Source organism: Brassica napus, chromosome C3, assembly GCF_020379485.1.
Source record: "Brassica napus cultivar Da-Ae chromosome C3, Da-Ae, whole genome shotgun sequence".
NCBI lineage: Eukaryota > Viridiplantae > Streptophyta > Magnoliopsida > Brassicales > Brassicaceae > Brassica > Brassica napus.
In genome coordinates this window covers 54798391-54823140 of record NC_063446.1, presented here as the reverse complement: position 1 = coordinate 54823140, position 24750 = coordinate 54798391, and the positions used below count along the sequence as shown (strand labels likewise).

The 24750-nt window shown below is 36.8% G+C and overlaps 5 protein-coding genes across 8 annotated transcripts; 3 read left to right on the top strand and 2 right to left on the bottom strand.

The window, feature by feature from the left end:
• The first annotated feature begins 7301 nt into the window (after positions 1-7301).
• On the top strand, positions 7302-9214 carry LOC106389543 (CLAVATA3/ESR (CLE)-related protein 9-like). The gene has a single exon (XM_048750797.1). It carries the CDS (start codon positions 8412-8414, stop codon positions 8877-8879), a length of 468 nt encoding a protein of 155 aa, XP_048606754.1. The 5' UTR covers positions 7302-8411; the 3' UTR covers positions 8880-9214.
• An 823-nt stretch (positions 9215-10037) lies between these two features.
• LOC106389539 (zinc finger protein ZAT4-like) lies at positions 10038-12233 on the top strand. Of its 2 annotated transcripts, none has more exons than XM_048750795.1 (2): positions 10038-10761; positions 10826-12233. In XM_048750795.1, the coding sequence occupies exon 2, from the start codon at positions 10851-10853 to the stop codon at positions 12048-12050; it is 1200 nt and encodes a 399-aa protein (XP_048606752.1). In that variant the 5' UTR covers positions 10038-10761; positions 10826-10850; the 3' UTR covers positions 12051-12233. The 2 variants fall into 2 exon arrangements, with proteins under 2 accessions (XP_048606752.1, XP_048606751.1); XM_048750794.1 differs by having other exon boundaries at positions 10049-10761; positions 10842-12233.
• Positions 12234-12331: 98 nt separating this feature from the next.
• LOC106389544 lies at positions 12332-16396 on the bottom strand. 3 transcript variants are annotated; one of them, XM_013829829.3, is made up of 4 exons: positions 15060-16396; positions 14514-14587; positions 13922-14421; positions 12332-13758 (listed from the first exon to the last, which is right to left on the bottom strand). In XM_013829829.3, exons 3-4 carry the CDS (start codon positions 14367-14369, stop codon positions 12461-12463), a joined length of 1746 nt encoding a protein of 581 aa, XP_013685283.2. In that variant the 5' UTR covers positions 14370-14421; positions 14514-14587; positions 15060-16396; the 3' UTR covers positions 12332-12460. The 3 variants fall into 3 exon arrangements, with proteins under 3 accessions (XP_013685283.2, XP_013685282.2, XP_048606750.1); XM_013829828.3 differs by having other exon boundaries at positions 14514-14576; positions 15060-15892; XM_048750793.1 differs by lacking the exon at positions 15060-16396 and having other exon boundaries at positions 14514-15038.
• Positions 16397-16947: 551 nt separating this feature from the next.
• Positions 16948-18366, top strand: LOC125583599 (eukaryotic translation initiation factor 5A-2-like). Its single transcript, XM_048750796.1, has 5 exons — positions 16948-17276; positions 17549-17671; positions 17748-17804; positions 17895-17969; positions 18063-18366. The coding sequence occupies exons 1-5, from the start codon at positions 17157-17159 to the stop codon at positions 18165-18167; spliced, it is 480 nt and encodes a 159-aa protein (XP_048606753.1). The 5' UTR covers positions 16948-17156; the 3' UTR covers positions 18168-18366.
• On the bottom strand, positions 18259-20220 carry LOC106385954 (transmembrane emp24 domain-containing protein p24delta9). Its single transcript, XM_013825851.3, has 4 exons — positions 19768-20220; positions 19496-19705; positions 19331-19407; positions 18259-19232 (listed from the first exon to the last, which is right to left on the bottom strand). Exons 1-4 carry the CDS (start codon positions 19978-19980, stop codon positions 19088-19090), a joined length of 645 nt encoding a protein of 214 aa, XP_013681305.2. The 5' UTR covers positions 19981-20220; the 3' UTR covers positions 18259-19087.
• Between the last annotated feature and the right edge of the window lie 4530 nt (positions 20221-24750).

Here is a 24750-nt window from a genome sequence, read left to right as displayed (position 1 = left end):
TATTTCTATAAATATTTATTTAGTATTTGTTTTAAATGTCCGGCAAAAGGAACAAGTTTAAAAATAAAAAAAAAAAACATATAACAAACATAATAAAGATAACAAAAATTATTACTTAATACACACAACTTACACAACTAAACTGGAAAAAAATATTCAGAAACAAAAGTACTCTCAACAACCTTTATATAATTTATGTACTCTCAACAATACAAGAAACAAATTAAAAAGACAATCAAACAATAAGTATCAATGACACAGCAAGCAACACCACGAACTATATCAATCACATTACTAACACAGTTTCGTCCTTCATACGTGGAGAAGAATGCCTATACAGTTCATCATCACAACTCTAACCTATAACAATAAAAAACTTGAAAAAAATGATCCACCCAAAACGCAAAATTCACAACTACAAAAACCCTAACAATTATTGAGATGAAACAAGAACTCTTTCCACAGCCCCGCGCTTGGAAGTCGTCCGAGTAGTCTTCTCACTTCCTGGAAGTCGTCTGCAAGTCTTCTATAGTATTTAGAATAGTGCGCTACCTATGTGTTTGAGATGGTTGTTTGTGATTGTTTGCCGGCCTTAAAATGGATTTACCAGAACTCCCGCCGAGGATGTTTACATTAGGAGAAGAGTCTGTCGCAATCAGGAGCATTTCGTATCATTCTGATGACACGAAGTTGTTTAAAGCTCTATGTAATTGTCTCACAGCTGACGAATATGAGGATCTGAAGGCGTCGAAGTTGGGAGTGTTCACCAAGTTCAAGGAGCTTGGCTTTGGTTGGACTTCAAGGCTGGTACATTTTATTCTCTGTTTCCAGCTGGACATCAAGAAGAAGCTTGAGCTTTGAAGTCTTGTCGTTTCACAACCTGTGAGGTTTTCACTGATAGAGTTTGAACATCTCACTGGTCTGAACTGCGATTACATCAAGGACCTGAAAAATCCAAGGTGTGAGGTTACGAAAGAGATGGCTGCTTTCTGAATATTAAAAAGTCAGGGTCGACATAATCTTTCGTATTCATGTTAACAAAATGCACAACTTCATGTTTAGATAGTAAAACATAGATCACGTAAACACAAGACTTTTTTTCATCAAAAACATAAAGGATTCTATTACAAAATTTTGAAGCTATAAAGTATTAAAAGTATTTTATTAATGAAACAAATTTAAAGGTTCAATCAGTTTATGAGTTTAGATTTACAAGCAATTTGCTGTAATTTAATTCAATGCTCCTATGACATTTTTTATTACACTAAGACTATACCAACAAATCAGTCGGGTCGACCTCCTATAACATTTTTTATTACACCACATACTGTGAACAACTCCGCACTTGCGGTGGGCTATATAATAGGGTTAGGAAAAACATATTTATAGAAAAATAACTGAACACAACAATTATTAACAAAACTTAATATAATTAAACACATTGAAAAAACAACCGAGAACATGTAAATGAAGAATACATATCTCCGAAGGAATCATAGGTCCATATTTGAACAACTAACTAAATAAGATGAAGAATACATACTTGCACAAAATTATTCTACATGAAAGAGCGTTAAAAAAAATTTATGTTGGTAAGAAACATTAGATTTAAACAATATACATATAAATAAAACCCCATTAACTCACTATATATAATATATTATAAACACAAATCAAAACAATTCATGAAAATTAATACTCAGCATAATATTATTCCATAATAATTATTTGATGCTTCGAATGGTAATAAACGGAAATTGAAATACAAAAAACTTCGTCCCACATATAAACTAAGCAAATATTAACGACTGATATATATGATTTCTAAGTTTGTTGGACTATAAAGCACGTTAATGGACTACTGTCATACTTGATATTACAACTACTAATATTGCAATTAGCTTTATAATTACTTCCCTCACACACATGAAAACACCCTAAAAAAAAATGAAAATAAAGTAAGGCATATATATACACCCACTACAAGAAAACATAATCTTAACCAGGGCGGTTTTCCTCGTGAGTTCGTTGTAAAAGAGGCTTTACGACGAATTAGCGAGGAAACACGTTTGCTCGTTACTCATCCGTCGTAACACATATTTCTTCGCCAATTCGTCGTAACTTAGCGAGGAAAATATTTCGTCGTAAAGACGAATTACATCATTTCGTCGTAAAGACCACGTAAATATTTCACGTAAGGAGGTCGCTATATTTCCACGTAAATACCTCGAAACGAGTTCCTCGTAAACTACACGTAAATACCTTGAAAGTGTTTTCTCGCAAAATACACGTAACTACCAAGAAAGTATTTCCTCGTAAAATACTCGTTTATCTTTCCTCGTCATTTCCTCGTAAATGTTTTCTCGTAAAATACTCGTTTATTATTTCTCGTCATTTCCTCGTAAGATTTCCACGTAAATAGGTCGTACATTAGCTACGAATTTACATCGTTTTTATTATTTTACAGAATTTAAAAATATAATTAAAAATAATTAAAATTATTTAATTTATTAATAAAATTATAATTTAAAATAAAAATAAATCAATACGAAAATATTTTATATATAAATAAGTTTTGAATTTATAATACAACAACCGGGAAAAAAAGAACTAAGGGTCGTTCATCGCCTGGTAGAATTCATCACTCCTCCTCGCAACATCCACCTCGTTATGTATGTCAGATGACTCGCCTCGAATGGGATGTTGTTGTCGCATGTTCCTCAACATGGACTCCCATTCCGGATTTGTGGCCGCTATAACATCCAAGAAGCCCTCGACTCCACCCATACGAGATTTTGTCGCGGCCAACTCGTTACGCAGCTCAGTGACTTCATCATCCCGTCGCTGACCATAAGACGATGTCGCTCTCGAAACATCGTTGACGGAACCAATCCCCAACGTCCGTCCCTTTTTTTTAGGGACAACGTTAAAAACAAAAAATAAATATTGTTAGTAAAAATTTAAAGTTATATTAAATGAATAATAAAAAATTAAAATTTTTGAAAATTTACCTCCTCGTAAATCTTTTCCACTTCAAGTGTGGATAAGGTGACGGGTAATCCGTCGGTAGACTGCTGGGTCAGCTGGGTCTGGCGGTCTTCAACCCGAGCAACCATGTCGTTCTAGATTTGGTCGGACTTGCCATCTACAAATACGCCCGCCTTGTTCTTGTGGGTCCTCTCGTAAAGTTCCATAAGAGACGGGAGATGTCCGGCCTCTTTGGCCTAAAAAACATTTAAGAAAGTTAGAATAAAAATATATATATTAAAAAAATTATTTAATAAAATATTTAATTACCATTTCCAAACGGACACCGGCGTGGAGTTTTTGGCCCGTAGTGTGAAGCATCGGCCCGTTTCCGTGCTCATCGACCATGTTACGGGAGTTAGAGCAAGACTGGGCGATTCTAATGGAATCAGGAAGACGCCAATAACGGATGAAGCCATCCCACACATCCGTGGTGAGCTCAGCGGGTTTGCCACGCTCATACCCCTTCAGGATCCAGTCACCCTTCCAGTTGGAGACCGTGTCCAACAAGCGAACTTTCGCCTTCGCGTTAAACTTCTTCCTCACCCTCTCAGTGATCCCCAAGGCCCAATTATATTTTTGCTGTTAGAAAAAATAAATTAACAATTAGTTTTTTAGAAAATATATATATAAATCATGACAAAATTAAAGTATATATAATTAATTAATAGAAACTTACAGCGTAAATTTTGAACCACGTCTTTCTGACGTAGTGATGCGTCTTACTCCAGTTCGGATGTGCCATGGAGAAGTAACCTTTGATCGTGTGTGTCGGTTACGTCCGATGCAAGACATCCGTCAACCCCCCACCTGGAAAATACAAATTTAAAATATAAATTATTTTTTTAATGTTATTAAAGAATTTTAAAAGAATTAAAAAAAAATTAATGCAACATATCACAAAGTTCCGTCCAGTCGGTCGGGGTCGATGACTGGTAAACCTTCTCTGCCTGGCAGACGGAGAATGCCCTCTACAGTGTACTGCGAGTAAGGAGCACTCGGAGGCACCATCAAATCGGGATAAATATCGGCGGCCATCGGAGGTGCCATCGGAGGAGGCAAAGGAGGAGGCATCGTCGGATGAGCCATCGGGGAAGGCACATGAGGAGCCGATGGTGCATTAGAAGAAGTAGACCCAGAGACTCTCTGAGTGTATTGAGTCTCGGGGACAGTCTCCTGACCCTAAGAACCAGGAGCTGAAGAAGAGGCCGGGTCTAAACGACTACCCGGCTCACCGAACATATCTCTGTAATGGGCAGTAAGTCTTCCTTTTCGAACCTGAAAAAAAAATTTAATTTTTAAAATTAACATCAACAGTATATTTCCCAATATTATCCACCTAATCAACACTAAATAACATAAAATCCGTAAACTTATCTAAATTCTCTATACTAATCACCTAATCTATCCTAAACTAGCCAAATTAGAGAGGAATTAGAGAGGCTTACCATTGCTACCAAATGGAGAGGAAGTGGAGAGGAAGTAGAGAGGAAAGAAAGAGTGAGTGCTCGGGGGTATATATAAGATTACATATCGTCGCAAATTCCTCGTAAGGTTACGACGAAATAGCGAGCAGTTACAAAGGCACGTGTTATCCTGTACGAGGAAATTGCGAGGAATCACAAAGGCCCGTGTTTTTATATACGAGGTATTAACGACGATTTTGCTTACGTGAAATTAACGAGCCTTGCTTTCCTATAAATATACCCACAACTCTCATTCTCAAACCACACACAAACTCCCAAATCACACCCTATCTCAAATCACATTCCTCAGCAAAATCCTATTCAAATTATAAATATTTGAAAAAAAAAGGAAAAGGAGAAGATATTAGAATTCATGTGGGCGAGACTTACGTATTATAGTTGCTGGAAGTCTTGCCACATGTGAATCTGGTATTTTTCTCCTTTTTATTTTTTTGCTAGTTTTCACACTACGAGGTATTTACGACGATTTCTGCTTATGTGGTGTTTACGACGGTTTCTGCTTACGTGGTGTTTACGACGATTCTGCTTATGTGGAATTAACGATTTGTGCTCAGATCCCTGAAAAATGCTCCAATGCCTTTTATATTCCAAAAAAATTAAACACATTGTTAGTCATATATTATTTTGCTAATTAGACCGTTATAAAATTATTGTGATATAATACACTACGTACCTGCAAGTGCTTCATGTACGTTTGTTGGAAGTAGCTCCACAAATGCAAAGGGCAGTAGTCGTTGCATAAAGACATGACAATCATAACTTTTCATCCCGGAGAACTTTTGACCCTTTTCAACACATCTAGAGAGATTTGAAACATACCCATCGGGGAACTTCACTTCTGATGCCACCCAGTTGAACAACACCGACTTTTTTCTGAAGATAATCTGAATATCGGAATGGGAACTTGTCCATTGCTTTTAATATGTAACTCGCTTCTTGAGAAAATATCCGGCAAGTCCAACCTCGATTTTATGTTGTCTTTTGTCTTCCCTGGGACATTCAATATTGTATTCATGATGTTCTCAAAGAAATTCTTCTCTATATGCATCACATCGAGGTTGTGGCGCACAAGAAGATCCTTCCAATATGACAACTCCCAAAATATACTCTTCTTGTGCCAGTTGTGATGAACACCGTAAGAATCAGACATTACGAGGGACATGCCAATTACCACCCCAACGAACTGTTTCGTTAGCTCCGTAGTAGTCGATTTGCGCTTCAATTTGTTCTCCAGTTAGATATCGAGGAGGAGTGTCTCTCACAACCCTTTTGTGCCTAAACAAATTCTTGTTTCTTCGGTAAGGATGGCCAATGGGAAGAAATTGACGGTGACAATCAGACCAACTTGTCTTCCTACCATTCTTCAGTTGAAACGCATCTGTCGTTCCATTACAATATGGACAAGCTAATCTCCCATGTGGTGTCCATCCAGACAACATCCCATAGGCAGAAAAATCACTTATGGCCCACAAAAGCATCGCTCGCATCGTAAAATTCGTCTTCGTTGAACAGTCATACGTCCTCACCCCTGTTGACCACAAATCCTTCAACTCTTTTATCAGTGGTTATAGGAAAACATTCAGGGACCTTTTTGGATGGTTCGGACCAGGTATTAATATGGTCAAGAATAGCAACTCCCGTTGCATGCACATCTCCGGTGGCAGGTTGTATGGTGTAAGAAAGACTGGCCACAATGAATATTGTCTCCCTGACATTCCGAACGGACTAAATCCATCTGTGAATAGTCCGAGATACACATTCCGGCTATTGCTAGCGAAATCCGGATATACTTTGTTGAAATGTTTCCAGGCTCTTGCATCTGATGGATGAGTCATCTCACCATCCGTCTGAGTATGCTCGGCATGCCATCTCATTTTTCCAGCAGTCTACTCTGATTGATACAATCTTTTCAATATGTCTGTAATTGGTAGGTACCACATCCTTTGGTACGGTACCCTATTACGTCCCCGTCCTTGCGGCTTGAATCATGGCTTCTTGCAGAATCGACATTCTTCTAGCTTCTCATCATCTCCCCAATAGATCATGCAGTTGTCGATGCAAACATCTATCATCTCCGAAGGCAACCCAAGACTATAAACCAGTTTCTGGATCTCATAATAAGAATCAGCAGACACATTGTCTTCCGGCAAATACTCTTTAAACAAGTCCGTCCATTCGTTCATGCAACTTTCAGGTAGATTGTGATCAGTTTTAATATTCATCATTCTAGCAGCTAACGACAATTTAGAGAGACCTTCTCTACAACCACAGTAAAGTGGTTGATTCGCCGCGTTTAACATTTCATAAAATTTTTTGCATCTATATTAGGTTCTTCATCTTCATCATGAGCTACGAATGCATCAGCTACCATATCATGAACCCTATCATAATCTACCATCTCCTCCTGATGGTAACTATGTTCATTATGCAAATGATGATCAACCAGTTTTTTTTCCTGAAAATTTCTATTACTACTACTAATTTCGTTCTGATCATAATTAAAACCTTCTCCATGTTGAAACCAGATATAGTAATTTGGCGTGAAACCTCTATTTATTAAATGCTTCCAAACATTTTCACGGTTTGCCAGTTTCGAATTGTTGCATTTCCAACAAGGACAGAACATCTTACCACTTTCTTGGGCGAGCGGTGTTGAATATGCTTGATGCATAAATGTTTTCAGACCCGTAAGGTATTCTTTCGTCACTCTCCCGTTAGCATCTCTATGCATATACATCCACTTCCGCAACTAGTAGATAGTCCCGGAGCCAGCCATGTTTTTCACGTTTTTTGTTGTTGGTGTGTTTAAAATGATGTTCAAACATCCATATTTATAGGAAATTTCGAATCTGGTAGTTGTAATTTTCCTATGAATTTACGACGAAAATTAATTAGGTGGCAAAAAAAAACGTGTAACACCTACAAAGTTGGTGGATTCAAAATTTCCTCGCTAAATACACGTAAACTATTTCCTCGTAAATAACACGTGAAGTTTACGTCGTATTTACGTGGAAATAGTATTTCCTCGAAAAATACTCGTCAAATTACATCCACTTTACGACGAAACGCTTTTGTCGTTACTTTACGAGGAAATAACGATGACATTAGTTTTCCACGTAAGTTTCTCGTAAAATCGACGTAAATTTACGAGGATTGTTTTTCCTCGTTAAATTTCCTCGTTAAGCATGTGTTTTTTTGTAGTGACCACAACCCGCAAAAAAAGATGACAAAATCAAACAAACGGCAAACAACTAATCCTAAACTCTGGATATGCCCTACGAACATTACAACAAAACAAACTCATCAACACAACACAACGTCACCATTTATATCCAAAATTACACACATAATGAACGAACTTCTAAATTAAAACAAATTCTCCAACAGCTACATCAATCTTTTTTGAAACATACGACAACAAAATCACTCAAAGTCAACATCTCCGCGCTTGCGCGGGGCTCCACCTCTAGTATCACTAACAGGGTTCTTGGGATCTCCTTATAAATATATAGAGAAGGTTTCATCTCGTTTAAGGACAAATGGGCCGGCTTTATAGCCCAAAATTTGTCACATAAGTCTAATATTTTTGGGTTTGAATCGATTTCGGTCTGATTTTTTAGCGATTATTTGGCTTTTAAATTAATTAATTAATCTGTTTTCCAGTTAATTAGACCGAATAGGTCCAAATCGTTGCGGTCCGAGGAACGGCGTTCCGCCTCCTAGACGGGCGCCCTTTCATGTAAAATACTTAAAACCAATCATTTTCTTACGTACTATAAATAATCAGGTAGACAGCAAATGAAAGTGAAATAAATCGATCGGAATGTATCACGTACTATATTTATGTCTATGAAAATGAAGCAAGGACCCACAAAACGAACTAATTAACGTCGATTCATGTGCATCTTCTGCGTTGCATTAATATCCCAATTTGCTTTACTTCCCTCTTTCCCACAAAGTTTGAACTTTTCCTTCTTCAACAAAAACTTGCTATCTCTCTCACCAAATCAAGCAATGTCCACGACACACCTGAACCGTTCGATCTTGATCTCTCTCCTCCTCCTCCTCCTCCTTCTCACAACTTCCATCACTTATCCAACCGCAGAAGTAAACCGGACGATGACATCAAGAAACTTCCGTTACCGAACTCACCGATTCATCCCGAGGGTTCACCTCCCGTATTACGTGACTCCTTGTGACTCCTTCTCTCGTCCTTACGCGCGTTCTATGTGCCTTGAGCTTCAAAGGATCCACCGTAGCAGCTGGAAGCAGCCACTTGTTTCCCCTCCTCCGCCGGAGATCGATCCAAGGTACGGCGTCGATAAAAGACTCGTTCCCTCCGGTCCAAATCCTCTTCACAACTAAAGCTCTTGCCCCAATTCGTATACATATACATATAGACAGAGTCACAGAGACCTTTGCTAGTTAGATATTTTATAGTTGACACATTTCTTGGGGTTTCTTGGAGTTCTTTTTTCGAGAGATCTGTGTTATTCATATATAGAGTTCTTTTGCCCGAAGACGAAAGTTCATCATTTCTTTGTGGATCTTTCTTGAATCTTGATTCTACTCTTTTGATCTTGTAATTAGAGTCCTACGTTACTTGGGCAGATATTATTGATATTTTATTTTCCACGCTTGTTTTGTAGACTTGTAGAGTGTGTAAACAATCACGAAAATGAAAATAGTGTATTTTTGCTTGTTTTGTGCTTATAGTTAAACATTTTTTTTTTTGTAAGATTGCTTATAGTTAAACATCATAAGAAAAAAAAAGCAGAAAATATTTAGATATGGTTGAGAGAGGAGAGGACAATGACTCAATGAGAAACGCATGCGTTCCATCAATTTGGGAGCTGTATATTATGTGTAACATGAAAGTCTCTATTTGTCTATGAATAAATTTATACTTCAAAAAATGATGGCCCATATATATTATCCATATGTATCCTCTTCTCTCATCTCATGATATATCGCTGTAAAGTAATTAAATTCGCTTGTCTCTGTGAATACCCAACAAGACACTGATTTATAGAACCCTGCAAATATAATGAGTTTTTTTTGTTGTTGTAACGTCTGTTTTTCTATTTCCAAATCAATTTTGGTTTTTGCTAAAAGGAATTTTCAACGTCTTGTCCGTTTACTAAGTAGGACATGATGCCATTATCATCCGATTCCTGATTATATTTAAGTTGTAGACAATAGAATTCTAACTATTTGTTTTGTTTCATTACATAACGTGCAGTCTGTGTATTGACTTGGTTTTAATGAATGTGTGTATGTGTGTGAGTTGTACATAGGAAAAAAACGAGGAAAAAAACTTTTTACTATTTTCTTAGATGAGGAAAATAGTGCAAAAACCTGTGAATCAAGTTTAAAAGTTATAACCAAACAAAGAAAAAGTGGGAATATAAAAGTATATATTGAACAAAATTAAAAGAGTAATTAGTCTAGTGGTATAATACAAGTCCATTAAGAAAAACACTATATCTCAACACTAATACGCTTGTTGCAGCTAAAAAAGGTAAAAGACTGAAAATAAGGAGAAACCGAAGAGGCAACAATGAATGACATTGATACAAGTTTTGAAAAATGATGAACATATAGCTGAGAGATGGGGAGTGTAAGGAGGACTTTGGTGATAACATGAATTTTATTGGCAACAAAATGGAAAACAAACGAACTTATATTGTTAAAGACAGGAATAAAAATAAGAAAAACTTTGGATTTGAAAGACTCTAACCAAAAAAAAGAAAGGAATTGTGACAGACACTCTTACCCATTTTGAAAATGGTGGATAGTTTTCAGAAAAACAAGAAAATAGCTTAAAATACAGAATGCATATATAGTTTTACAAATACCACAGATTTTATGTTTAAGAAAAAAATCATTAATCATTAGTACCATTTTAAAAAAATAAAGTTTTATACATTGGTATCCACTCATTTAAACCTACCCTTAATCTCAATTGGGAAAATTGCATTCTGTAAATCTGATTATAATTTTTCATCTTTTCATTCCCAACTCTAAAAAGAAAGCAAATCTCCTAACTTTAGATATTTTCAAAGTCTGTTTTATTTGTTTCCTGTTTTTGTGTTCTCTTTTGCTTGATGGTAGGATCTGTAATTTAACAAGGGAGGACTGTTACATTCCACAACATCTGATCTCTGTGAAAAAAGTATCAAGCTTTGTGCTTGATGCTTCTCTCTCTTACCATCTGGGGATATAAGTGTTACTTCCAAGACTTGAGGTAAATCAAACAAATGGGTTCTCACTACTTTCCCTTCTTCTTATGGTGTTTGCTTATTATACAGTGTTTGATATTATTAGTCTTAAAAGATGGAGCAGTGCCAAGAGAGGAAGTTTGCGTGTAGGTTCTGCAGCAAGAGGTTCCCTTGTGGTAAATCACTTGGAGGTCACATCAGAACTCACATGAACCACGAGAACTCAGCTGATTCAGATGAACTCAATAATCTCAGAGTCGACGAAAATGGAGGCAACTCTAGCTACGGTCTGAGAGAGAATCCTAAAAAGAACAAGAGGTTTGTGGTTCAAAGAAGCATGATGGCTCTGAAACATCAACAACACCAACAGCAACTTCTTTATTGCAGAGAATGTGGTAAAGGCTTCCCTTCTTCTAAAGCTCTTTGTGGTCACATGGCTTGTCACTCCGAGAGAGAGAAGATTGTGATGGATAGTCAATCTGAGACTGAAGCTTCTTCATCACCTACCAGGAGAAGATCCAAGAGAGTTGTTGGTGGTAGCATCATGAATCAGTACGGTTCAGCATCTTCTGATGACACTGGGATTGAGCCTGAACAAGAGGAAATGGCATTGTCTCTGATGATGATGTCTAGAGACTCAAGTTTCAAGAAAGGACATAACATGGCTGAGTCTTCAGACTACTCTGTGATACTTGAGACCAAGTCATCTTCAGGAGAACAGCTGAAGAAATTTTGTAAGCAAGACAAACTTGGAGGAGTAGATGTTCTGTATGAATCAGACAATTCTGATTCTGGATACTTCAGGAATGGACCAAAGAAGTTAGACTCAGACGTTTCTGTTGATGCTGGATTCATTAACAATGCTGCAATGGGGCTCAATAACAGATTCCGGAAGGAACGGTCAGGAACCGGATCAGGTCGTTCGTCTACAAAGTATGATCTGAGGAAAAGCAAAAGAGGGTTTCCTTGTTACGGTCGGAAGAAAACCAAGTATGAGTTAGCTGAATCAGTTTATGACAGTGGTGATCAGCTAAGCTTGGAGACTGAATCTTGTGCAGACACAATCAAGATTCATAGTAATAGATCCACAATGGTTAAGAAAGCAAGTGGTGGTGGTGCAAAGAAGAAAAGCAAAGGCCATGAGTGTCCTATTTGCTTCAGGGTGTTTAAATCAGGACAAGCATTGGGTGGTCACAAGAGATCACATTTCCTTGGTAATCATGAGCACAGGACTTTGGTGATCCAACAACAACACCAAGTGGCTCATGAGATGCATACACTCATCGATCTCAATCTTCCTGCTCCTATAGATTAATGCCATCAGCAGTAACTGAAAAATCAAGATTTTGTTCTTCTCATTCTTGTTTCTCCTCTGTTTTATTTGTTCTTTGCTTCAGATTCAAGCATACTTTTTTTACTTTTATTTGTTCATAATTATATCAAGCTATTGTCCCTTGTTAGAATTTTTTTAAAATATCAAACTGATTAAATTTGGTTATTAGTTAAGAGTATAATAGGATTTTATACTTTAAAGATCATATTAGAACAATGATTGGTAGAAAAGGTAAACTGTACCTTGGCATCAAACAGTTGCAATAATAAACAGATGTATCTTTTTTATAACCAACAAAAGGTGACATTCAATAACATCAATGTATTCTAATACTAATTGTACTCTTTGCAATGTTTCAAGGTTTGTGAAGTTCTGATTGTTTCCTCAAACTATCATGTTAAGATTACAGTTGCAGGAGGAGGGCACCTTTGTCTCCTCGGTCTTCTTGTTGCTTTTCCCCATCCTGTAGCCCTACTGTCTCCACCAGAGGTGGACTCTCTGCTTCTCATAAGCCCACTAAACAACTGTATATCTTCAGTGACTTCGTGCCTTGATAGAGAAGAGAGTCCAGGGAGAGTATCTCTCTGGAAATCCCTCTTCGGTCTTCCTCTTCTTGCTTTTCCTCTTCTTGGCTTGTTCAAGCCCGTCCCTTCGAAGATCATATTCTCAGGGACTAATGGCTCTGGCATGTAGTCTTCTTCCTTGGTCGGATGTAAACTCAGGGTCATGGCTTCAAAGTAGTCAATCTCCCCAGAAGAATTCTCTTCTCCAGAACCATCAATCTTTCTTTCTAACTCATCACTGCAAGAAGTGATAATGTCTGCGAACCAAGAGAGTGGACTTTTCGATGCCACATCAGTTGAAGAGGAGGAAGCTGCGTCATCAGGATGATCAGACAATGAAATGGCGACTATTGCTTCTGCTGCTGCTACCTTGATGAGTTCATCCTGCGAGCTCTCTCCATCTTCTTCTTCTTCTTCTTCACTCTGGAGAGTGGGGGGAGCTTCCAAATCTATCGAAAAAGTTCCTTTTGTTTTCACTCTTAGACTAGAATGTAAGCCTGAACCTTCATCATCCTCACTAGCACATGCATTCAAATCAAAGCAGTGTCTGATGTTGGCAGCTTTGTTCTCTCCTTCCTTTTTAAGACAAAAGGCTTTAGCACCATGCTTGTCAACAGAAACCGAGGCATCATCACATGGCAAGTTGATATCGAAGTCTCGCTTTAACAAGTGGTTCATTTCCTTATGCTGATCAGCGATGCACAAGGAGTGAGAGAGAAGGGAAGTATGCTTCTCAACTCTTACAGTGTTGGCATTGTTAGAGCATGAAGCAGATGATCTCAAACTTTTCTGAGGGGAAACACTATTCAGGCCATCTGTGAATTGATTTGTTGATGCATTCAAGTCCAAGAAGCCATTGGATACTTCAATTTTGCAAGGGAGCTTAGGTTTTAGCCAGGGCAATCCAGCTGAGCATTCATAAGAAGCCACACTTGATTCCACGTAGCTATCATAAGAAGCTTGAGGATTCACTGAACGAGCTTCCAGCTCACGATGTGCTCTTTCCCGGGAGAATGTTACATTGCTATAATCAGTCGGAGGATAGCTCTGCCTCTGAGGTTGAACTGCATTGTCAGAACGGGAAGGTATATGCAGGTCTCTCTGACTCTGAGTGCTTCCGCCATGCCCTATTAACATTTGAGAAATAGAACTTAAGCAAAAACGGCAACATACAATTAAAAAAAAAAACCATTTTAAGAGCCGTCAACATGTATCATAAATGACACTATTACGACATATTTAAAAACATATATCATTAGAAATGGAATGAAAGTGAAGAGAGCATGTAACCTGCGTCAAGGACCATCCATCCATTTTGACTTGTGTTTTTCTCCGACCAGTGCCCTTCAACATCTGCATTGTGTCTCCTATAATGAGAATAGGTATCCCTGGAGAGCGCAAGAGGTTCTGAATCTTGCAATGTGAGTGGCTCATTCAAGTCAGCTAATAAGCCAGTTGAGTTCTTCACATCTAAGCAAGATCCTGAAGGGTTGCTCTGATGAGAAGCATCATCCCCTCTTCCAGATTTAGAGCGTTTATATGGAGCGCAGATCGTATTATCATCGGTCTCATCCGTATCAAGATACATGTGTGCAGGGAGTTGAAGGTCAATCATTTTCCTCCTGGCCTTAACAGGACTAGCGTTGCAAGCTTGTGAAGTTGAGTTTGGTAAGAGAAACACAGGAAGCTGTCTTTTAGTTGCATTCTCAGATGATGTATTATGATCACTCAAATTCATATCTTCAGTTGAGTTATTTCCCTTTGCTTAATCCACCAAATTCCTCTTAACTCTATACACAAGCGGATCAATAGAAAACCAAAAAAATATCAGTACATGCGTAAATGAAACCATATGAGTGGAAAATAAGAATCAAGAGGAGACCTGGTTCTTAAAAACGGCATCGCATTGTTTGTTTTTATGAAACCTCTCTCATATATGATGAATCTGCAGACAAACTGCAAAGCATTAAAATCTTCAGGACAAAAAAAGCTTTTACACACAGGGATCTTGCTCTGCTTATAAACACAACTCGTGCAGCTTTAATTGTATATATGTAAAACCCGGAAACGCAATCACATGATTCTCGCAACACAAGAAGAAGCAAATTATGAAATAATTTGGTTTAATAGATAATCATTATCAATAAAAAATTGTTGCATCTAAAAAGCCATATTCTACAAATGGAGCTACATTCATCTTTTCAAACAAGGAGAAACAAAATAAATAAAGTGAAAAGGGGAAGATTTATAATCACAGAGGTTGTGGATTTTAGGATGGATTTGACTTTAAATGACTAACCTACATTCATCAAACAAAATAACACTGATTATGCAAATTACTTTAATAGAAAAATGGCAAATCAACTATAAGAATTATAAAATAAATATTAAAATAAAATATAAAAAGTAGGGTGATAGAGATTGTTACCTCAGACCCACATCATCCGATCGCACTTTGAACAGAGAAAAACAAATCTTTGATCGTTGATGATAAAATAAACACTCATTCCTAAATCGCCGGTCAGACTAATAATAAAAATAAAAAACAAAAAACAATGTAGTATAAAATAAGAGAAGAGAGACTGCCAAATAATCAATACTCCATGGAAGAAGAAAGCTCTCAAGCCGTCTTCTTTTTCTTCGATCGCTGGGCCAACTCTATTTCTCTCTCTCTCTCCCTCCGGGTCTCTGGCCTTTTTTCTCTCTCTCAGATTCTATTATGATGAAGGCAGCAAATAAAAGAAGAATCAAAGATTTTATATTCCTTTTTTATTGGATTTTGTGTTTCCATAAAAACAATAAATATTAAATGCAGACGCAGGAGTCTTCTAATAACCGTGACATGCCATATTTTGTCATACTCGGTCCTTTCATCGCTTTTTTTATTTTCCTTTTCTCATTTTCTTGGTTTGGTTTTCTAGTAAATTTGGTATTGATAATTAAAAACTTTATGTTTTCAAATTTTTGAAAGAAAAAATATGTAAAAAATAGTAATATTATAAAACTCAACGTGGATAAGTCAATTATGTACAAAATTCTAAAACAACATCTAATAGAAAATGAAGGGAGTACTATATTTTAGTTCTTCTTTACTTTTTTTTTAACACTTTAGTTCTTCTTTACCATTTCATCTAAATACTACTCCTTAAAAAAAATAAAATTTTTGTTGCAATAAAAATTGTTTTTGGATTTCAATGCAATTTATATCACTAATTTATTTTTTTTATTCCTACATTAATTAAAAAAATAAAATAATAGAATTTTAATAGTTAAATAAATTGAATATTTAACTATTTTTAATTGGCTTGAAAAACTTAGAACGACAACTAATTTGAAACGGAATGAATAATATATTTTGCTAGTAAACAATCAATTATTATCATACTTATTTGTACTGAGTTTTGCAAATCAAATTCTTCCAGCAAAAATATGATCTCTTCTTACGAGGTAATACATAACAAAAACGCATATTAAAAAACAGTTAGATTTCGAAATCCAACATACGATTTCACTCTAGATTCTCTGCGTCTTTAAACACAGACCCTGATTTTACTTTAACAGCCTACTACTACCTTTTCTCCGTACGGTTAATATTTATTTAAGCTTATCTTTGTAGTGTGCATGATTGTAACTTACATATATACCGTATAACTTTACTTGATCTACCATAACTATATAAGGAAACAAAATGCACCAACATGGCCCATTTATATAGTACAGTATCATGAGTTCATGTAGAAATAAAATAGCATTGATAAAAAGGACAGTGGGCCGTAGATTGTCAGGTCCATTTAGCCCAGTTTCCAATGTTAATCACAAAAATCTCCCCTTCCAATATTCCAAGATGTTGGTCCATGTCTTCGAATTTCGTGAGAATGATATCCTCATCATTGACTATGGAGTACGGAGCTCTGGTGTTTAAAACTTAAAGAATAAATGAATTCTGCGTTAGTTACCATTTGAATGTTTGATACGAGTAGAAGAAAGGATGATGTTGCAACATGCATTGTAAATACTCTGATGAAAGAGGTAATCCTACCAACACTCAACTCAAGCAAGAACTGCAACTTAAGAACGATTAAACAAATAAACCGAATAATAACTCCTGACTTTTGGTTAACTCACAGGTTAAGCCTTTTAGCAAATAGATTTGTTTACAACACACAACGAAATGATTTTGTATAAAGAAAAGTCCAACTTAAATCTGGCCTTTTCAAATCTAGAATGGTCTCATTTTATTATTTTTAATAAGAAAATTAAAAAAAAAAAGGAGAATTTGTGCTAGCGATCAGACACCGCAAACAAGTGTAGGGCCGCGTGGTTTGCACGCCGTGACGCACCAGAGAAGATAAATCTAGTTAAATCTCAACCGTTGAGATATTCCCATCCTACGGTTGAGAAAGATATTAATACAGTAACCCTAGCCTTCTTCCTCCGTATAAAAATTGACATCACTCTCTTTTTTTTTTTGGTCATTCTCAATCTGATTCATTCTCCAATCTAATTTCCATCTCTCTCCCTCAACATGTCTGACGAAGAGCACCACTTCGAGTCCAGCGACGCCGGAGCTTCCAAGACCTACCCTCAGCAGGCTGGTAACATCCGTAAAGGTGGTCACATCGTCATCAAGGGCCGTCCCTGCAAGGTACCGCCTCTCGATCTCGTTATCATGATTCTAGATCTCTCTGTATAGCTCCTTTGATTTGGATTGAGTTTTTGAGATATGTTAGTTTTTATTTAATTATTGTATCCTCTTCTGTGATGAAAATAAACATAAGAGATGTGTTTTTTGTTTGAATGAATATACGGAATCTAGTTTTGTGTTTTTGATCTAAATATTGTTACGGATGATAAAGTCTTTTGATTCGATATTTATTTATTTTTGTTTTGGGCTCTTTTGGGATGATTGATTGATAGGTTGTTGAGGTTTCGACTTCGAAGACTGGTAAGCACGGTCACGCGAAGTGTCACTTCGTTGCCATTGATATCTTCACTGCCAAGAAGCTCGAGGATATTGTTCCCTCTTCCCACAATTGTGATGTAAGTCTAAAACATAACTTTACAAGATTTGGTTTATATTACATGATCTGATTCAGATTGTTTTTGTTTTTGTCAGGTTCCACATGTGAACCGTGTTGACTACCAGTTGATTGATATCTCTGAGGATGGCTTTGTACGTTAACCTTTCTCTTCACTTAATGTTTTGGTTTCCTCTTTGGGCATGTTTGAAGTTATAATTTTTGTTTGTTTGGTCATGTTACAGGTTAGCCTTTTGACCGACAGTGGTGGCACCAAGGACGACCTCAAGCTTCCCACCGATGATAATCTCAGCGCTCTGGTTAGTTTCTTGTCTTTTTCATCATATACATGAATTGTTTTTCATATTTGAGATTGTGATATTGAAAACAATTTTGTTAAAAAAAATATGCAGATGAAGAGTGGATTCGAGGAGGGAAAGGATGTGGTGGTGTCTGTCATGTCTTCCATGGGAGAGGAGCAGATCTGTGCCGTCAAGGAAGTTGGTGGTGGCAAGTAAACCAATAGTATCATTCTCTTTACACAGAGAGGATAATATTACTCTATATCCAGTTGTTATAAGAACGAGGAAAAAAAATGTCTTTTCCTTCTTTTTCTAATTTAGACCATTTATGTGTGTTTCTTGTTGCAAGACAACCATATCTATTGGTTTTGGATTGTTGAAACGTTTGGTGTTTTAAACAGCGAAAGTTCTACTAGCCTTTGCTTATCATTAATACCTGTTGGTTATATGTTATTCAAGAAGATTACGTTTAAGCAACTTAGTTACCATTCAAACGATATTTGTAAATCATTTGAAACTTCGTTTATTACAAGGTCTTGAGTCTCTTGACCAAGCAACACAGTCAGGTAAATAATCATCTCTCTTGAAAAAACTAGAATCAGTGTGTGATCTGTGATTGTACTTGGAGAATCTGATGAGTGTGATGATAGTACCGAGTTAATCTCCAGTACACTTCCTCTCAATTGTTCATTAAGCGCTCTATGTGAATGAGAGTAGTTGCAGCATGTTTAGGAGAGAGACAAAAAAAACATAATGGAGGTTTAAAGCTCCGTCTTTATCTATAAGAGAATTTAGTTAAAAGGCAAAAAATGTCTCTAATCTACCTTCACAATCTAATAATTGTGGTTAAACTCAGAGAGAATTGTTTAGCTATGTGGTTTAACGCACTGGTTCCAACTGAATCTCTTGTTGGTAAACTTCTTCTTCTGCCTAAGTATATAACGTTTTCCAAGTTATTCTTTCTGTTGACAGAGTGCAAAAATGGCATAACACTTTCACATTCATTTAGTTCAAGAGGCAGGCCATATGCTCAAGCCACAAAAATCTGAATATACAAAACCCACCAGAGAGTGAAAGATTCCCTTCCCTGAGCTGATTAAAGAAAGAAAGAGTGGAATTATTCCATTTTACACCTCTTAGATGACTTTCTTCTTCTCAAAAAACGTCTTCAAGTGCATAAACTGCATCCCAGCAACTCCTAAGCACACGAAAAGAGACAGTAAACCCAACCACGCCATCTTCGAGTTTGTAGCCCTGTTCAGATCCTGCATCTCTTCCTCCCTGAGACAAAAAACAGTATTGATCACACAAGTCTAAATCAAAAAAAAAATTGCAACAATTATAGAAAGTGTAAGCCTATAGAAAGAAACTTTCATTACCGGTCTCTAAGATAAAACATCTCATCATGAATCGAGTTAACGGTTTCAATCAATGCCTTTACTTCAAACTCCATGACCTTTTGGTTACAAACACAACACAACAAGACATCAAGAATCTGATGAGTTATTATTATTACCAAAACAATATTTAAAAAAGAAACTCACTTCGACTTTGCTCCTCTTCGCCAAACTACCCAAACTCTTGTAATGAACACCCGTCCCCCACTCCAAATCGATACCCAACGTCACGTCAGGCTTATGATCGTGAGCAGCGAAACACGCCGAGTATTCCCCACCTTCCACCGCCGTGAACGAGAACTGCCCAGAGTCCACCTCCTCCGCGTGATGGTACGTGTTCCCGTGACTCGACGTCACCTGTAATGTGTTACATCAAAAGTTCACAAATTTCTGAAAAAAGGAAACGAATTTACGAGTACCCTTATGTTGATCTTGTGAGATTGTGGAGTAGGGTAAGGCTCGTTGGGATTGACGACGGTGTACTTTCCGACGGTCATCGCATGGCTTTTGATGTCCTCCGAGATGCATTTTGATTTGCCTGATTTTAACTCGAAGTGGAGAGATTGAGAAACGTGCGATAGGATGGCTATGATTAAGAGGAATGAGCATAGATATTTTGATCGGAGAACCATGATGAAATGTTTAAAGGAGAGATCTCTCTGTTTTTTTTTTTTTTTGCTCCTCAGGTCGTTTGTTTGTTGCAGAGATGAACGATGACGACGGAGGAGGAAGGGAGCTTTGACACGTGCTCGTTTCCGATTGGCGAGAATGCGTCCACGGTGATTTGTAACCTTCTCAGTTTCGTCTTTATAAAGGTGGACTTTTGACTTTGTATTGTTTTTAGACAAATGAAACTTTCTATTTTTTTTGTTTGACTGGATAATAATAGGGGCAAATCTCCAAAATAGCACTTTCTAAGTTTATATCACAAAAATAGCACTCAAAAACTAAAATGACCAAAATAGCACATTTCTAAGTTTATCCTTTGAAAATTTTAATTTTTTTATTTTTCAAAATTTGAAATCTTATCCTCAAAACCTCATTTCTCAACTCTAAACCCTAAACCCTAAACTCTAAACCCTAAACCCTAAACTCTAAACTCTAAACCCTAAAATCTAAACCCTAAACCCTAAACCCTAAATCCTAAACCCCACCCTTTAACTTTAAACCCTAAGTTTGTGACTTTTGATAATTAAGTGCTATTTTTGTGACTTTTGACCTTGAATGGTAGTTTGGGAACATAAACTTGATTTAGTGCTATTTTTGTCTTTTTCTCTAATAATAGGCCCACTAAGACAACAAATTACTTATCTAAAAAAACTAAAAATATTGGTTAGCGAATAAGGCGTTCACTAATTTGTTGTTACAAAAATGGCGTTCCCTAATTTATTTTGTTATATAATATTTTCAGCAAACGATTACGATCCAAAATGGTGCTGTTCGTTGCTCACCCAACTAATTCATCTGGGTGAAGATCCAAATCGATGTTCGTTTTGTACATTATAATGCTACATCCAGACGGATCACCCAGTTAAATTTTTTAAAACTCATCTCAAATTCTCTTCCAAATTATCCAGATGCACCATCATTCAGTCCAAAATAATAAATAACAAAAATAACCTTTTAAAAATAACCAAAATTCTATTTTTTTTTTGCATATACATTTTTTCGTAGAACCGAAAAATGCATTTCCCGCCAAAACTAAAAAACAAACTTTCCCGCCAAAAATGCATTTTTTCGCAAAAAAACGTAAAACACACATTTCCATAAAAACGCACATTTCGGCCAAACCAGTAAAACCACACTTTTCGGCCAAAAAGGTAAAACACATTTTCCCGTCAAAACCGTAAAAATGCATTTTTCCGCCAAAAAAGTTAAACCGCAAAAATGCATTTTCCGCCAAAACAGGAAAAACGCATTTTCTCGCCAAAACCGGGAAACGCATTTCCCCACTAATACCGTAAAAACACATTTTTCCGCCAAAACCGCAAATCTCATTTTCCCGCCAAAACCGCAAAAAACACATTTTCCCGCCAAAACCGTCAAAACTCATTTTCTCGTCAAAAACACACTTTTCCCGCCAAAACCGCAAAAACGTATTTTCCCGCCAAAACCGTAAAAACACATTTTCTCGTCAAACCCGCAAAAACACATTTTTCGTCAAAAACACCTTTTCCGCCATAACCGCAAAAACGTATTTTTCGCCAAACCCGCAAAAACGTATTTTTCGCCAAACCCGCAAAAATGCATTTTTCCGCCAAAACCACAAAAATGCACTTTTTCGTCAAAAAAAACATTTTTCCTTAAAAACTGCAAAAATATTTTCGCCAAAACCGTAAAAACGTTTTTAGATATTTTCATATTTAGACAAATATTTATATTCAGTTTTATATATCTATTTGTAAATTCAAACTTCAGAAACTTAAATACACACAAATGGGTAAATCTATTGCAAAACAATCTACACATCAAACTTATTCAATTGTGCTGACCTAGCTAACGTTTACGTGCCCTTTAATAAAACTAAAGTTGACGAGGATGCTTGGAACTAGAAGCTTCGTTTTTGTGAGAAATAACGAAATAATATCGACGGTACGTGGAGAAGTCAGCCATGTACGTTGCATTTACAGACCCCACCCAAAAATAAAATAAAAGGAGAGTAAAAAATTAGGATCAAAAATCAAAATAAATCCTAGTCATGTAGATGCTGTTCTTTAGCTGTAATTCGATAAATACATAATTTAACATGTTTATCGAAAAAAAAATCAATAAATACATGAGAACAGCATTGAACTATTCAATTTTATGGTTTATTCTAAAACATGTAGCAGCCATATCTCGTTAATTTTGCCTTGTTTAACAAATGCCGTAGTTTTTCCAAAAAATTATTAAAATATTGGTTTACATTTTGGATATGAATGGTGATTAAGGAATGAAAAAGAACAATGTATTTTTTAATATTCCTAATAAATTTTACTATTCATAAATAATATAGTTTTTCCTTTTAACATTTTTTTTCATTTTTTTATTGTAAAAAAATATAGAAAAAAATGCTCCTCACTAAAATTGATACGGAATAATTAATTTTCATCATTTCTATAATTTTATTTCATTCCATTTTTTATTATTTTATAATGTTCTTGGGACGGTTACCAGTTTATCTGAATGTTTTGTGGCTTTGTAAATGGCCAACAAGGCAGTCAACACCATTATCCTATACTTCATATGCTTTTAGGGAGGGACGGCTATGGGCTATTATTTCATCTTTAAGAACCCATTTGGAAGTCGTATTTCAACTCCATCCAAAAAGAGCATTCCACAGTTGAGTGCCTAGTTGAGTGGCTCCTATGGCAACTACCACTATATAGTAATAGTATATATACTCTAATAACTTGTCTTTCGCATTTTATTCTATAGATTTTTATTTGAGAGCATTACACTAGAGGTTACTTTCTGTTGGATCTATAACATCTTTAAGTACTTTCTGCTGGAAGAGTACTTTAGGTCTACCTTTTGATTTTTCTGATCCGAAAATGCCCCTGTTAAAAATAAAAATAAAAAGGAGATACAGAAGAGAGAGAGAGAGAGCGCGTTTAAATCTGGTGGTCTCATGGTTTTTTCCTCCGTTTATAATTCTCCTTTCCATCTATTTCTTCTTCTCTAAATTCAGAACCATTTCATGGAGATTTATATTTACTTCAAATTCTAGACTTAAAATTTCCGTTCCCTTCACCCTCGATTTTCCCCCAAATCTTCTAAGTTTGCCTTCTCTTTTTAGTTTTTTCTACATTTACTTCATCTGACTTAGCAAAAATCTCTGTTGTTACTGATCTTGAGCCATCATCATCAGACCCATAGACAACATCTTTAAAGAGAATTGTGTGGGTAGGTTTGTTTTGGTCATGGAAAATATGGTCAGAGTAGTTGTGGCTGCGGGAATTGTGTTCGATGGAGTCGTGGCTGCAACTGCTGGTGAGCAACTACGGCGGATTAGAGTAATTGTCGGTGACCAATTACGCCGGTGTGGGCACCACCTCCGCCATATTCGTAGTGGCGGTTCTTGCGTTTCGTGGCCGGGAGAAGTGTGGTTGAGTGAAAAGTGGTTGGGTGACACGTCGGTCGGTGAAACTTGGCTTAGTGATAAGTGGTCGTTGGTGAGATGTGGTTAGGATCGGTGTTCATATGGTCATAGGTGCAAGACTCCTCCTTCCCTGAAAGTGATGTTTGTGAGGAGAAGCAGATAACCATATGTTAATTCTCGCTATTTTTTTCTTGGTCACCTATGTTCTTGATTTCAATTTCATTCATATCATCCAATTTTCGCCGCCACGTTTATAGAAACCATGAGACACCTGTGCTTCATCTTAACCATGGAAATAGAATCAATGCTTAAGTTCCATGAATCTCAGAACAAAGAGATATATAATGAGTAAAGAGGGGAGAGAGAAGAAGAAGAGACATTGTTAACATCAGATAAGTTGGAGAGAGTGAAGGAACGAAGGGAGGCGGAAGAGACGGAGGAAGTGATTGGAGAGAGAAGATGCATTGTTTGGTCATGTTTAGGTTAAGGGATTTTTAGGTATTTCGGAAGAAGAAAGTATGTGACCAGTTCAAAGTATGTGTAAATGTAAAAAAAGAAAGAAAAAGTATGTCTTGATGTAAATTTTTCTTTTTATTTATATCGATTTAATGAAAACATCGATTCAGAGCATAAAATGAAGATTACACTTTAGGATTGGCAAAGCTTTTTTTTTTTCTTTTGCTAATTAATATATTTTCCTAACTAAAATCTTAAATTGATACCATTCAATTTTTTTACGTGTTACTTTTTTCTTCATTGTCAGATTCGTCTTGTAACACCCCAAAACCAGCCCAATTAAAAACTTTTAAAGTCTAATGGGTTCTCTACAGCCCAACTAAAGAGCCCTAGGGTTTTCCCCTTTCTCCACTTATAAAAGCAAGCTCCCACCCTTTTAGTCCCGCATCAGAAACTTAGAAGCGAAGCCCTGCAGAGAATTCCCAGAGATCAGAAGCCCTAGCCGTCGACTCTCTTTCTCTCTCCCCGCGCCGCCTCCCTCTTCTTTCTCTCTCTTCGCCGCGTTCCTCCTCTCTCTCTCTCTCCTCGCCGCGTCTCTTTCTCTCTCTCGGCCGCGTCTCTCTCTCCTTGCCGTGAGCAGCCGCGAGTGGTGGTGGTGGCCGCGTGGTGTCATAGATCTCAGATCCCGTTTCTCTTACTCCTTATTCTCAGATCCAGATCTAGGCTAAGGTGAGGTGTTCTACCCAGATTTCTTTCATGCTCTTTTATATTGTTGAATGGGTTGCTAGGATTGATTAGATCCTGTTTGTTGTTAGGATGATAGATCATATTGCATCAGGACTCTCATACTGATTAAGAACTTTAC